This window comes from Neopsephotus bourkii, unplaced genomic scaffold, assembly GCF_033783945.1.
Source record: "Neopsephotus bourkii isolate Nb327-2 ecotype Australia unplaced genomic scaffold, CSIRO-AGI_Nbou_v1 NB_565, whole genome shotgun sequence".
NCBI lineage: Eukaryota > Metazoa > Chordata > Aves > Psittaciformes > Psittacidae > Neopsephotus > Neopsephotus bourkii.
The window spans coordinates 901,911-918,216 of NW_026901066.1; the positions used below are offsets into that span (position 1 = coordinate 901,911).

The following is a 16,306-nucleotide window of genomic DNA, read 5'->3' on the forward strand; positions in this document are numbered from 1 at the left end:
ATGTATACCTGTCCAGTGACAAAAAAAAGAAGGTATGCTGATCTTTCAGGAGGCAGAACAGCATAATGGTGTGCTTTGTTCTAATGATACCACTTTTGATTATGAGAGCAATAGGCTGGACTTTGAAGAAGACATTATTCCACGGCAGTTACATCCCATAAGTTTTTTAAAACTATAATGTCTTATTTGGACATCAGAAACTGTTTCCTGTAATGGCATTGCAATCGAAGACATTATACTTGTTAGCAAAATATCTACTCCCAATTATTCAAATATGCAGTCAATGACTAAATCTCTCTTCCAGACACATGTTCCTCTGTTCATATATATGAGCCATGATAAATATCTTCTGAATTCTTTAATTTAGTATGATTGTAACAAATTTGGCAACCATTAAGCAAGATTTTCATATCAAGAAATAAAATGTATTGCTTACACTGTAAGCACTGGGAATTAGCACATTACAATTGACAGATGCATTATTTTTTCTTTTTTATTCTCCCCCACCATCCTGATCTAATAAATAGTATTAGTTGTATGCATGAAATGTGGGCATAAACTACAATTGTTTAATCAAGTGTCAAAATCTGTTTGTTGGGGGTTCACTTTTGGCAGGCAGATAGAACTAAAAATAAGTAGCTGAAGTGTGTCACCAAGCATGTGGGCAACTTATGTGTTCCCTGTTAATTTTGTAAAGTCTCCAGATGTCATGGCTGTTAATATAAATACTGTGGGTGAAAGCTGTTCCTGTTTTCTCAAACACTGGAAAAGATTAAGCTTCTGAACTACAGGAAAAACTCTTATCCTAGGTCTTAGCTGTCACTCCAAAATACGATTTACTATCATCAAAAAAGTGAAAACTTTTTTATAATGTATGCATCACATCTGTAGAAGCCTTCTATTTTGGAAACTGAAATTCTTATGTTTCTTTTATTCTAGGTTGCAAAACATCTGACAAAAGTGCATCTAGGAAATCTAGATGAGGTATATCTAGTACAGCTAGATCAGAACAGTGAGTAACGTCCTGATTTAATGTACTGAACTTCACTTTTTCTGACATAGTTTGCATAACTGAGCTTTTAAAAACTGTCTTTTCATGCATTTATTATAGAACCATTGGGAGCTGATTATGACATATTGTGAATAAATTATCGACTATATTTAAAATGATTGCTAAAAGACAAATGATGTAAACAAAGTTGACAAAGCTAAAACCTGAAGAATTACAAAAGCAGGAATACTGTTGCTAGTATTTGAGGAAACTGTAGGCTATAATGATGAAATACTCTAAATGGCTCAGATTCAAAATCCAAATATTTTTCCCTGCAGAAGCACAATTCACAAATCTGTTGATTTTGCAGTATTCAATAGTAATACTTGGAACATCTTGTGCAGTATTTTTAAGTGAAACCAAGTAAACCTAAAATGTTTTATCCAAATTAATTTTAAACATAATGGATGGCACTTTCCTCTTACTATCTTTTAATGTTATCTTAGTCTGAATGAGATTCTGTAGTTACAAGATATATAAAATACTGTAAATTGAGATGCGTATTTTAATTTGTTAGCATGTAAGACTGTGAAGTGTAGGAAAAACAAATAACGTGGTATGTGAAAGAATGGGGGTGATGATAAAAAATGTTATAAGACCATTAATATGAGCAATCCTCTACTTGTCAAAAATAAATACAGTAAAAATAAATAATATCTATTCTTATTTTTAGGAAGCCAACAGCATAGAATGCTTCTGTTAGGCAATGGTTCTACACCATAGGAGCGATATAGAATTCTTTTTATTTCTTTAAAGCTGCAACAGACAATAGGTTGTTATGATAACAATCACTGGCCATTTTCTCATTTTCTTGGAAAAAAATACTGGCTCTTTAAGTAGTTTTATGTATAAGATGCTTTCTGACATGAAGTTACAGTGTCGCTACAGTGTTAATTTATATACATATATTTCTTTACAAAAATCTTCTTCACAGACACAGGGAAACACTTGAAGAAAGGAAAAGTACCTTATGTAGGCAGACATAAATATAAAACATACATTCATCATACATTCATCATACATTCATCAGCCCTCAGTTCTGCACATTGAATGGTCTGGATGGGGGTATAATTTCCTGTGATCCCAAGTTTTCCTGACAGTGCTGTAAATAGCAAGAGCATTGTATCTGTCTTCAGCAAGCCCCAGGAATCAGGCATAGAATACAGGTAGCCAGGCTATTCCTCTCCACTATTGCACAGCATGTAGTGATTTGATATAGCTGAAGGTCAACACTATAAACGAGACATCCTAGCAACTGGTAAGTGGTTTCCACACTGACTGCTTGCTAAAACAAGTGCTAGACTATGTTGATTTAATAAGCAGTTTGCTTTTGAATTCAGCAATTATTCTTTCTAATCTACTTTACTATATTCCAGTGTTGCTAGTTTGGAAGAGAGATGGAATTTCAGTAATATTCACGGTAGGAATAAAGATCAGTTAGTCGTTTTTATCAAATCTCCCTTTTAAAAGTTTTCCTTAAGACAGCCTTAGGTGAAAAAAAAAGGGGGGGAAATTATGGCCATGAAAAAGAAATTGAATAAGGCCTATAGGTCCATAAATTCAGGAAGAACTTAATGTGCTTTTTTCAAGCATATGAATCAGAAATTTATGCTCAATAAAAGCATTAGGGAGAAAAAACTTCTTTAAGAACATGGAACTTTTTCTTGAGGTTCATGGTGAACACTAAAAAATTAGACAGCTTCCAGCTCCTGCTCGGTCCAGTCTCAAACATGGTCAACTACCAACGTATGACACAAGGAAGACTGCAGGCATTTTTTTATACAAAGTAACTTGCAAACTAATTGCATCATTCTCACATAAAAGATACACCAATTATATATATACTTGGATAAATTTATTGTGTGTATGACAGTTATGTACATTTATATACATTTTAGATAAAATGCATTCTTATGGGTAGATACAAGTATACATTAAAAATGACAGTTATGTAGGTCTTTAGAAAATTCCTGCATTCAAATCCCATTTCAACTATGGATAGAAATTTAGAATAGACTCAAGATAAGCAAAGCAAGTTGATTAAACATCTATGAAATAGCTCTGATGTCCTGTTAAACATCAACAAATTGGTGAAACAGACCAAGCCACAGAAAGGCTAAAAAAAATCAAACCACCCAACTGCCTAAAAAAGCAAATTAAGAAGCAGATAAGTAACAGCCTAAAAATTTTATAAACTAATTTTGTAAAGACAATAAATCATTTAACACATGAGACTGGGGAGTAAATAATGTAGGTTTAACGTTTTCATGTGTGTCTGCAGTTGCATATACATACACGAATTACGTATATACTAACTCACATTTAAACAACACACATAGACCATAACATAAATTTCTTAAGAGAAATAACAACCTCAGTTATGCAACTGTTCACATTAAATTAAGTGGGACAAAACACTTGATAGTCTATCATTAGTTCGAAATGGCATCAGAATGAAGTATCGTGAATTACAAGTTGTTTTACAAAGGCAAGGAATCTAGAACACATTATGACATTAAAACCTAAACCACTGCTTTCTCAGGATATTGTGCCTGAAAGAGATCATCCAGTGATAAACAAATGAGGTCTAAACTCTTTGCCCCTTCACTGTGGAGCTAATTATCACCTCACTTCTGTAATTTAAAAGTTGCATGTCCAGCATGGGAAACGCTCATCTAGACAGTGATTGATGTTAAGTCTCTAAGACAGAAAAGATGTGTTGCCATGCAGTGGTATCTCCCCAGCTATAGAGAGACTGTAAAATGATTTGCAGTATATTACTTTTTTATAATAATGATTAGATTAGGTAGACTTATTTCCCTCTAAACTGCTGAAAGATCAACATGCTGCAGGTCCAAGAGGTAAACCTCCAATTAACCTATTACCCATTTCTTACCAAGCTTATCTAAAAGATAAGATTAAAACCAGAGTACTGATTAACAGACTGTTAGAGTCAAATGATGGCACATGGACTGGATCTCCCGATGTTTTCTAAAACACATTACGTGCAGAAAAGGGAATAAAACCTAAATTAATGCAAATTCAACAGTGAAGCAACTGGGTCAGCAATACAGGTCCCACAGATTTGAGCACCAGGACTGCCACTTTCACAATTAGCGATTTTTCTTATCAGTCTGAAAACTACAGGGTGCTTTTCATGTAACCTAATTTAGGACATCTGCATCTGAGCTAACCACTTAAAGTTCCCTTTATATACAGCAGAGAAAATAGGCACTTCTGGGCTGACATTAAATTTTATTTTAGATGTTTAGGAAGAGATAAACGATTAAAAATGTCTATTTGTTTCAACTGACTATACTGGCAACATAGTGCAACTAACTCAAATGTAGAGGGCTACTCCAATGTCTAAATTTCATTAAGTGAATCTTAGCCCATGTGTTTGCAATTACATGCTAATCATTTGAGAAGTTATGAAATATTGCTTCTAAAAAGCCTGGAGACAAAATAAAGCAACAAAAGATTGTGTAATGAACTGCATTGCAGCATGCAAGGTCGTGAACTTTAAAATATTTGTGTATAGGAAGCAGTTGGACCTGGGGGTAAATAAATCCAGACTCAGGGATGCATTAGCTTTTACTATCCCAAGTAAGCTTGTTCAGGATTAGGAGTCTCTATCTGGAATAGTATTAAGAAATAGAGACATGTCTTTTGACCAACCCTATCCTTTTACTGACTGTTAACCAGTAGTTAGGCTGCCAGTTTTCCACTAGGGCAAGCTCAGCGGGATCACAGGGAGAAACTTTATCTTCACTGAGACTGATGCTTGCAACAGGCGTTTAGTCTGAGCCATCTGGGCTTCCTCTTGAGTGTCTATATTGTGCATGCCTGCAGAATTGCTCCACTCAGAAATGAAAAAGCAGAACATGCTCTGCATTTATTAGCAGACAGCTCTTCATGGCAAAAGGAATAAGGAACTACATCCCTCCTCTGACTCCTCCATTCATAAAACAAGTTAAGAGCACAGGAATTGTATGTTGTAATTGGCTTCAGGAAACCTCATAGTTAAGGTACTGAAGAAATGTAAAGAAATGTCTGTCTTACCTATATACATCACAAAAGCACATACACATCCTAGTATATGTGTACAGCATGTGATGAAACTGTCTAAATATGTATGCCAAAGTGCAGTAAATGAAAGGGAACAGGTCTAAATAGGTTTGCTGTGCTCAATACCCAGTTCCTGTTTAGTTATTTGAAAATTATTTGTGCATACAAATTTTTCAACTGGGAAAATATTCTCTCTTTTGACTTAAAATAGCCTTCAGAATAAAGCATTTTCCTTATAAAATTATTTTTTTACATTACCCAAAGGCAATGGATAACAGGTATTATATAGGACTTTGGGTCTAAGGAACCTGAAAGTGCACAAGTCCATGGGACCTGATGAGATGCATGCATGGGTCCTGAGAGAACTGGAAGAGAGAACTGGCAGATGAAGTGGCATTATTTTGAGAAGTTGTGGCAGCCCAGTGAAGTTCTCACTGACTAAAAAAGGGAAAATATAAGACCCATTTTTTAAGAGATAAATAAAAAAACAGGGAACTACATGCTAGTTAGGCTCACCTCTTGGCAAGTTCACAGTCCTGAATGTGAATTGGGGCAATCCAAGCACAAATACAGGCTGAGTAGAGAATGGATTGAGAGCAGCCCCGAGGAGAAGGATGGGAGATTAGCAAGACCCGGCAGTGTGTACTCACAACCCAGAAAGCCAACTGTGAGATGTGCTGCATCAAAAGAAGCATGAGCAGCAGGTCAAAGGAGGTGATCCTGCCCCTCTGCTTCTCTGAGACCCCACCTGGAGTATTTCCTTAACCTCTGGTGTGATTCGGAGAAAACTCCAGGAACAAACTTGCCAACAAAGTTTTCAAGCTGACAAGCAGGTATTCTTTATTGCGACACGGGGTATAAATCCTCCTAACGTGTGTCCCCGTATTGCTATACAAGCCACCCTTATATAGTCCCTGGGCATACATACATATTCATGAGGCTACGTATGGATTACATCATTTTCCAGAGAGTTCCCCGCATGCGTACAGAATTGTGGTGGTGGTCTCTGAGGGTCGTTTACTTCTTCCAACAATCTTCATCACTTCTGGCAGCCTTTGAAGCACGCGCAGTAGATGCTCATACCAGTTTAATTGGTTCGTTAGCACCAGAGACATAATAATCCTCCTATCCTCCTACTTATCAGTTAGTTTAACTATAGCCCATCCTGGACACCTGCCATTCCCAGATACTCCTTATCCCTGTGTCCTGTTCTTCTAGACTGTTTTTCTTAAAACTAGGCCAACTATAACGATTTATCTTGTGAGAATTCTCAGTATGTTCTCTAGTTGTACTCTATTTTTTTTCTCTATGTATCATGCACCTCAGTAATTTTCCATTGCTACTGTTACAAAGCCATCAAACTTAACATTACTTAAAATTACTTATAAAAGTTTCTATATGCCATTTTGTGATTTTGTGCCCCTTTGTCTCAGGTGTCCCCAGCACAACAGGGACATTAACCCGTTGGAGCGAGTCCAGGGGAGGTCACAAAGATGATCAGAGGGCAGGAGCATCCCTTCTGCAATGACAGACTGAGAGAGTTGGGCTTACTCAACCTGGGGAAGAGAAGGGTCCAGGGAGACCTTAGAGCAGCTTCCAGTACCTAAAGGGGACTACAAGAAAGCTGGAGAGGCAGGTTTCACAAGGACATGCAGTGACAGAACAAGGGGGAATGGCTTTAAGCTGAAAGACAGTAGATGTAGATTAGGTATCAGGAAGAAATTCTTCACTACGAGGTTAGTGAGACACTGGTGGCACAGGCTGCCCAGAGAGGCTGTGGCTGCGCCATCCCTGGCAGTGTTCAAGGCCAGGTTGGATGGGGCTTTGAGCAACCTGACCTAGTAGAATGTGTCCCTGCCTGTGGCAGGGGGATTGGAACTGCGCGATCTTCAAGGTCCCTTCTAACCCCAAACATTCTACAGTTCTGTCATTATATGGAGTAAAATATATTCAGCATTTATAGAATAGAATCATAGAATCATAGAAGCATCATAGAATCATAGAAGCATAGAATAGTTACGGTTGGAAAGGACCTTAAGATCTTCTCGTTCCAACCCCCCTACCATGGGCAGGGACAACTCACACTAAACCATGCCACCCAAGGCTTCGTCCAACCTAGCCTTGAATGCTGCCAGGGATGTAGAATTCACAACCTCCCTGGGCAACCCATTCCAGTGCCTCACCAACCTAACAGGAAAGAATTTCCTCTTTATATCCAATCTAAACTTCCCCTGTTTAAGTTTTAACCCATTACCCCTTGTCCTGTCACTACCGTCCCTAATGAACAGTCCCTCCCCAGCATCCGTATAGGTCCCCTTCAGATACTGGAAGGCTGCTATGAGGTCTCCACAGAGCCTTCTCTTCTCCAGGCTGAACAGCCCCGACTTTCTCAGCCTATCTTCATACGAGAGGTGCTCCAGTCCCCTGATCATCATTGTAGCCCTTCTCTGGACTTGTTCCAACAGTTCCATGTCCTTTTTGTGTTGAGGACACCAGAACTGCACACAATACTCCAAGTGAGGGAGGTCTCATGAGAGTGGAGTAGAAGGGCAGGATCACCTCCTTCTACCTGCTGGTCACGCTCCTTTTGATGCAGCCCAGGATATGGTTGGCTTTATGGGCTGCAAGCACACACTGACAGCTCATGTTCATTTTTTCATTGACCAACACCCCCAAGTCCTTCTCCGCAGGGCTGCTCTGAATCTCTTTTCTGCCCAACCTGCAGCTGTGCCTGGGATTGCTCTGACCCAGGTGTAAGACCTTGCACTTGGCATGGTTAAACTTCATAAGGTTGGCATCAGCCCACCTCACAAGCATGTCAAGGTCCCTCTGGATGGCATTTCTTCCCTCCAGCATATCAGCCGAACCACACAGCTTGGTGTCATCGGCAAACTTGCTGAGGGCGCACTCAATCCCACTGTCCATGTCAGCGACAAAAATGTTGAACAAGACTGATCCCAACACCAGTCCCTGAGGGACACCACTCGTTTCTCCAGTCCTTGTTAAATCTGATTAGAGGAGATTATAAATAATGGTAAGTTAAAATACCTAAGGCCTCTATTAGTCTCAGGGTTTATTAAAACTCATCCAACTCCACATTGCTTTCATTTCTTTGTTGTTCATGCTGTTGTACAGTGTTACAATATACTACTGAGTTAGCAGCATCCTGCAGTCTTCTAACAATGAGCTAGGGGCTATCCTTTTTTTCACAGTGAGTTGATTTTAAATTAATTTAAACTTACTGCATGATTTTTGGTTCACCTCCACTGAATGTCTCATTATTGAATAAAACAGCACCAGGGAATGACTTGAATTGTGATGACCAGCAATTTAGACATCATGTAGAACATGGGTACAAAAATCATGATCAGTAAAGAATATGAAAATTAAAGGCAGATTAATGACACAGTGTACAGTACTGTATAATATGAAATAAACTACCAAATTATTAAAAATGAAATAGAAATCTATGTTGAAGTTGAAAAATTATTTTATACACATAGCAAACAGTTGTCATTGCTATATAATATCTAATTTGGATAAGCTAACAGGAGCATGGAATAATGCATTAATTTTTTTCATTCATCCCCAGATACATCAAGCAACCACAGAATAATAGCTAGAAAAGTTGATAACACTTATTTGAGACAACAGTATTGCAAAGGATCTGCTGCATTTGTCTGAAGTATTCTGGCTTGCTACAGAATGATGTTTATGACAGCAACATGAGACTGTTCCCCCTTTTGCTTGGCTTACTTTGCTACCAGTGATAAACAAATCACAAGAGCAACTAAAAATATTAAAGTTCCCTTTCTCCTATATAAGATAACGAGCCACATTTGAACTTTAAAATATCATATGCAAACAGCTACCCTCTATTTTGGTAAACCCCTCGTCTGGGAGCAGCCAGCCATTCTGGAAGAGGGCTTGTGCCTCAGGTAACAGGCTATTAGATGCAGCAGACAGCATGGTAGATTCCAGGGCTGAAGGAATAAAGAGTGATGCAGCATGATCACAGGACCCTAAGAGTCTTACTCATTGAATATAATAATCTGTTAGCACATGGATACCCCAGGTGCTCCCTGAGGTCTGACTTTGGGTGATGGCTCTTGAATTCTGCAGCAAGCACAGATGGTGATGGGATATACTTGTTTACAAGCTTAGAAAGTGGTTGTTTGTTTTCTTTTTCATTTTTATCAGAAAAGAATGAAAATCTTTACAGTCATTTCAGTATGAATATTTTTCATATTTTTATATTATGTCTTAATATTTATAAATTCATATTTTCAAACTTACTTGAAATTACTATGCTGGTACTGCACAGCTTGTTTTCAGTGTGGCACTACCTTTTTCACCACTGAATATGAAAAATGGGGTCTGTATTAATACTATGGGTCAGTATTTTTTCATGTATCTAAAGCCCTGTTAACTATGGAAATCATTGTAATGGGAAGTTACAGAAACCACAGATATAAATTACTTAATAATGACAAATTCATGCCTAAGAAGCTCATCAGTGCCTGTTAAGTATCCTTCAAGTGTCCTGATCCAAATATACACTCCAGCTCTGCATGTTCCTAAACCTGAAACTACTAGAAAATGAGGTGTTTTTGCAAAAGAAACATTGGCTTTTGATAAGCCTTTCTTAATCTGACATCTCTGATACCAGGTACCAGACTAGATGCTGTATGATGTATTTCGGGGAGAGAAGCAGAAATGTGATCTTGACAAACAGAGATCTTGGCAATAGAAAAAAATGACCTAGTATTAGATGTGAAAAGCCTTGCTCTCATTGCAAATGGAATTATGAAATAATTTTTCAACGTTTTATTTAACATCTCTTTTCTCTGATTAGCACGTCTGTCTGTTGGGTTTGAACTTATTTTATGTCCAGTAGCTTAGTTTCTGAGATGTATCTCCACTTTTAGCAGTAAATCCTGCTTTTGCGATTATGGGCAAAGAGTGCTGATTCACTGCTGTTTTCTTAAATCAAATTATATTTAAAAGTATTACTTATGAAATACAGACTGTTATGAGAAGCCATTGTGTCCCACAGTGCAGTTTCATTATATAAAGATAACTACCTACATGTCCACCCAGATCTGAGTACATTTTGTCCATAAGCAAGTAAACAGTCCTGCTGCAACTTTTATCATAGAATCATATCATAGCATCATAGAATCATAGAATGGTTTGGGTTGGAAAGGACCTTAAAGATCACCTAGTTCCAACTGCCCTGCCACAGGCAGGGACACCTTCCACTAGACCATGTTGCTCAAAACCCCATCTACCCTCCCCACCATTTTTTAGTAGAAAGTACATTCACATGACACAGCATGGAAGTGTATTATAAACCATACAAAACTGTATGAGAAACATTATTAATAAAAATTATGTCAAAGATGCAAGAAAATGGAGTAAAATAATCTGATGTCCAAAAAAAGATTAGGTAGCATCTTGTTTGTTTTGATTCATGATGGTAAGATTAAGTATTTCTTAATAAATCTGCTAACCTTGTGAAATTTGTGGCGTTTTCCTTTATTTTTATATTCTTTATTATTTACTATTATTTCTATAGCTGCATTCCAATGTTTTACTTGTCACCAATATAATATTTTCACAAAGGACAATCACTCATGGATCAAATAAGCAAGGAAAGCCCTCTTGGAACATCTCAAGACTGCATGACCATTTTGACTTCACAGGAATTATTCTGTACATGTAAGAGTTCTGACTTGAGCAAAATGGCAGAGGAAAGCACAATGCTATGTTTAGGACATCTGTAGAAACTGAAATGCTTCTAAGTTTTGTCATTCCTATCCTTCTAAATCATTATTTACTTGAATCTTCTCGAATTTCTAAGCCACTTGAATCTTCTGTTTCTCAGATCCAGAATGTCAACCTTTTATTTCCACTTGAGAAAACGCCTAACTTAAAAAGAGCAACTGGAGCAGCTTCTCTGGGAAACAGCCCTACTGAAGGGAAATCTGGGCTTGTGCCATTTAGCTTTAGACTCTTCATTTAGGTGCCTAAACTCCAATATATTTTTTTCTTGGCTTTTGGTAGCCAGGTTCCAAGTCTGAATCACCCTGTCAGGGTTTCTTTGTGTTTTCACTGACAGCAGAGGCAATGCAAGGAAACAGGCAAGTAATTTAGCTATCATTAATTGTAGGTATCTAAAGTTAGGCACTGCATGTGCTCCCCAGTTGACTGCATTATCCCACATCAGAGATGATGTTACATAAATGGTATTTTCTTTACATTTCATTCCATGAGACTCAGAAACTGAAGACTAATAAATAATCTCATTAATAAAAAGACTGAAGTATAAATTATTTGGTTTGACACATACAAAAGGGATGTATATACATAAAATCATTACATTTCATAAAGAAGAAAAATTGGATTTATTTGTAAAGTAAGTCCATTTTGGTTTATCTGCCTTATTAGGGGAATTATTTAGAAATGAATGACAGATGAATGTGAAGGATAACACATATACTTAAAATGTAATATTTAATATAATTTTATATAGCACATTAAAGCAGCAAGACAATCTACAGTCACTTTGAAACTGATAATCTCAGCCACGCTTATCGTTTGCTTTTGAATATCAAGAATCTTACCCTTTTCCAACTGCAGCGTGTTGCAGCAGCTTTATTTAATCATAGAGCCTTGAAGCAGCTCCCTTCTGCCAGTCCTTGCAGCCGCATTGCTGCTTTCAGTTCCCCATGTAACAGACAAGTGTATTTCAGCGTGTAGAAACTGCATGAAGGGAACACAGAAGGCAGAAAGGAAATAATTCCTTCAAAAGGCCTAGCAGAACATAAAGTATACGGCTACAGAGGTAGATACAGATATTTATTCTGGTGTTGATTCTCATAAAATATATTTGCAAATATATTCCTAGCAACTATTGAGCATAAAAGGGAAAGAGGAAAAGGGAGCCTCCGAAATAGTATTCTGCAATTAAACTGGTGTCTGTAAAACAGGAGGTCATGCTAAATAAATAAATAAATACCTAATTACCACTAATCCACCTACTGAGACAGTGATTCCTCTCAGAGACTACTGTGTCTTTCCATATTGAACTCTCAGCTCTGGAGCAAAGAACAGAGAGAGAAAAAAGGACAGGAAGAGCCTCGATTTTGTTTGATTTTGAATTTCCCTCTGGAGATGCCTATCTATCTCCCTTGACAAGATCAGAGGTTTAGGGCATCACTTGGCTTCTTTCAAAGGCATAAACAGAATGTTTAGGATTCAAAGCCTAAAGGAGACCCATGTAAGTCATGGTAGACTGTAAAATGATTATGTTCATTTTTGTTCCTATATTCATTCATAAGCTAAGAATTCTTATATTTACATTTACTAAATAGAAAATTTGGGCAAGATCCTCATTTGGTTTAAATTGCTGTAGCTCTGTTACAAGCTTTAGGTATAAAAGCTTTTAGATATAAGCTTTATATCTGTGCTTTAGGTTCAAAAACCACTTAAAGTTGCTACATGTCAACAATTAGTTTCATTTGCAAAATCCAAAGAACCATTTAGCAGGAAAACAAAAAGTCCTAAAACTACATGTATGATAGAGAAGTGCCACAGATTTAATTTCCCACAGTCCAAAATACATTATTGTCATTTACATAGATTAAAAATGAACATTAAGTAGCTGAAGATGCCAGCAGTCTGAACTGGTAAACTCGTACACCCAAGTTACAAAAGCCTCCAGTGATTGCTTATGGTGTAGGACAGCACAGTATAAGGAACATCACAAGAGAACAACTGTTGACAATGCCATTCTTACCTTTTAAATGATAACCCTATGCATGGTTTAATAGGCAACATTAATTAAATTGTTGATTTACAGAGAAATGAAGGGTTTTTGTGGGCATTTTGGACTAAGCAGTAATACTGCAAATGGTGAGGTTTTATATATATTTACTTTTCAAATGGCATTTTGTATTGCATTGTTACTGTACCAGAGTACATGAAGAAAAAAAAAAAAAAAAGCCAAAGTTTTCTGGAATAATACCTCAGAGTACTTCTTTTTTTGAATGAGCATTATGTTTTCAAATGCATTTGAAAACATAATACATGCAATCTGAATTTACCCAGAATTACCTCATCCTCAGCTAGGATGGTTATACATGAAAACGTGACAGTATCTTCTGCTTTTTAGAGTAGACAGAAATTCTGCCACTGGATTCAATGGGGAAAAAAAAACACCAAAAAACAAACCCCAAAAAACACAGACATAAGAAAAATCCCTTTTAAATGTGCTTTAGCCACAATGTCTTAAAATTCAACCTATAATTTTTGCTTTTTGCTGACAAGCAAATGGTCAGCACCTTTTTGAAAAGGATGACCCCCAATGATATTGAAAGGCACGTCATCAATAAGCACCAGTCTCTTAGTAGACGACCCCAAGCTAGCTTTCAACCAGCTGACTGAGATACTTGCTGTGAAGCAGCAGCAAAACCCATCTAAGGCACCAAGGAAATACCTGGTTTTACAGCTGACACGGAGCTCTGCACTGCCATAGCTACCACTCCTGCCACTAGAAGAGTTACCAAGATGAGATGAAGTCATGCAGTAAGTGCTATGTGGACACAATCAAAATGGGTCACACAGAATTAATGTTGCACTGTGATGCTAAAAAGACAAACTTACAGAGAACTGAACGAGAGACAGAAAATATGAGGGAACAACATGGTTCAAACTCATCAAGCAGATGCCATAGCACTCTAACTTTCATTATGCTAAAGATGATTATTAATGATCTGGCAGGCCAAGCAAGCAATGAGGTAGCAAAATATGAAGATGACAGGAAATTATTGATATTAATCAGAACATGTAAGGCAGGGATTTTGGAGATACTCAGTGAAGTTAATCACCTCCTAACTGTTTGTTTGTGCCAGGTCTGGAATCAGCATAAATTCTTAGCATTTTCAGGCTGCATTTTTGCACACAGAGAAAATAAAAAAACATGAACTGAGGGAGAGGAAAGCACTGGGAAATTAAAAAAAAAAAAGTGTAAAACTTTAAAATTATTGGCTTACACACAAAAAGTAGTTCTGGGTGCAAAATTGGTGATTTTTAATATCACATAAGGATAAATTATGAGTTCACTTGTCTGCATTAGCAAGCTGAAAATACTGTAGCTTCCTGTAAATGTGTATAGTAACTAACACATCAGTTTGTGTTCTAATTGAAATTTTCAGGCGTTTCAACAATAAACTTACTACCATCATGTACCATACAGTCTTCATGTTTTTATATTTTTCCTAAAATTATGAGTAGCAAGATAAAAATGGACATGGTTTGGTCTAAGTCCTCTTTCTTATGCATGTGATTATTTTGCCTGCCCTGATGCATCCACCCATTTTCCCCAGTGTTGTGCTTAAGACATGCTAAATATGCTTAATTTGTGTAAATGGTCAGCCAGAGAACTTGCCATGCATGACAGTGAACATTTACCTATGTCTTTGCCATAGAAGCGTCCTACCAACTGCTGTGCAATGTCTAGTGAAAGAGCCTTAATCTTCACTCCTAACAGAAACTACTATGAGGACAGTGACCACAGCAAGGGAAGGGCAACATTAGTTGCATTCTATATTGAAGGGTGATACTGGTTTCATTTTATATGAAAGGGTTGAATAACACCATACAAATTAAACCGTCTAATAACTTCCTTGCTATTGTAAGAAGCTTATAGAGAAGTGCCACCAAGGAAACCGTGACTTGTCACACAAGATGATGCTTCCACACATCCAAGAAATTCTTCCATGTGAGGGTGGTGAGACACAGGTTGCCCAGAGAAGCTGTGGCTGCCCCATCCCTGGCAGTGTTCAAGGCCAGGTTGGACGGGGCTTTGAGCAACCTGGTGTAGTAGAAGGTGTCCCTGCCCGTGGCACAAGACTGGAACTGGATGAGTTTTAAGAGTCCCTCCAACTCAAACCATGCTGTGATTCTATGACAGCTACAGGCGGCTCCATACGTGGGACCCAAGTGCCATCAGCCGGGAGCAGCCCACACCGTGAAGCCTTCTCCCCGCATAAACGACGGCTACGGATGGCTCCACGCATTGGGTGGAAGAGCCACCAAATGAAGCTCAGCGGCAGGGCAAGGCCGCGCCCCTGCCCATGCACGATGAGTTTTGCTCGGGTCCCTGGCAGTGACACTGCGGCCGCCGCGGCTCCGCGGAGGGACACGCACTTGGCGCCGCTGCCCGCCCCCCGCTCTGCCCCCAGCCCTCCCGCCGCCAACGCGAGGTCTCCTCCTGTCGCGCGCGCGCTCCCCCTCCCTCACGCCCGCGGCGGCGGCGGCGGCCTCGCGCATGCTCGGGCGGCTGGGCGGCGCGTGCGCGCGGGGCGGCGGTCTGCAGTGCGGGGCGGGAGGGCGGGCGGCTCGCGGGGCGGGGCGGGGGCGGGGGCGCGCGGCGGCGGTGGTGCGAGGTGCTGCGCGAGGTGCGGCGGCGCAAGCGGCTGGCGGGCGCGCAGCGAGGCGCCGTCCCTCCGGCCCCAGCACCCCGGCGGGACCCAGCGGCCCAGCGCCCTCCTCCGCACCGCGGACAGCTCTCGGCGCCCTCTGTAAGTGCGCCACGGTGGTCAGGCTGGGGTGGGGGGTCCGGGCTCCGCACCCCCCGCCGGGCTTCGGGGCGTGCGGGAAGCTTCGTCGGGGCGCCGTCAGCAGGGCTGCCCGCCGGGCGGAGAGATTGGAGCCGGGGACGCGCTGGCTCGGGCTGCCCCGCGCGGTGTTCTCTTCTCGGGAGGACAGCGGGGGCCGGGGCGGGGGCTGCCGGGTCGACGCGGCCGCTCCCCATCGCTCGGGGGTCCTCCGCCCCGGGAGCAGGGAAGTGGATACGAGCGAGTGGTCCTCCCTGCTGCGGGCGCGGGGGTGTAGCCTCATGGGCGGGATGAAGGGCAGTCGCGCCCGAGGCTATTTGCCGTCAACTGTTGCGAGATAGGAGACCGAACCCCCGCCTTCGATCCGGATATCGATACCGGCAGCATCAAACGGACGCATCGATCTCTCGCTTCACAGTTTGCGCCTGGAAATTGTTTCGGGGAAAGTGAAGTCTTTGGCGTTCTTGGGCGTTTGGAAAGAGCCAGTAAGGAAAAAGATAATAAACCCTAAAGACCGTGCGAAAGCGAAGAGCAGGAGCAGTCCTCGCAAGGTCATCACACCCGC

The 16,306-nt window shown here is 40.0% G+C and overlaps 1 protein-coding gene across 2 annotated transcripts in view; it reads left to right on the top strand.

Moving 5' to 3' along the window:
• The first annotated feature begins 15,452 nt into the window (after positions 1-15,452).
• VSNL1 (visinin like 1) overlaps positions 15,453-16,306 on the top strand; it is an 82,966-nt gene continuing 82,112 nt past the window's right edge. Inside the window, exon 1 of one of the 2 annotated variants that reach the window (XM_061351184.1) lies at positions 15,453-15,705. In XM_061351184.1, coding sequence (XP_061207168.1) covers positions 15,453-15,705 — 253 coding nt within the window. The remainder of the gene's footprint in view (positions 15,706-16,306) is intronic. The other variant, XM_061351185.1, reaches the window with a different exon arrangement.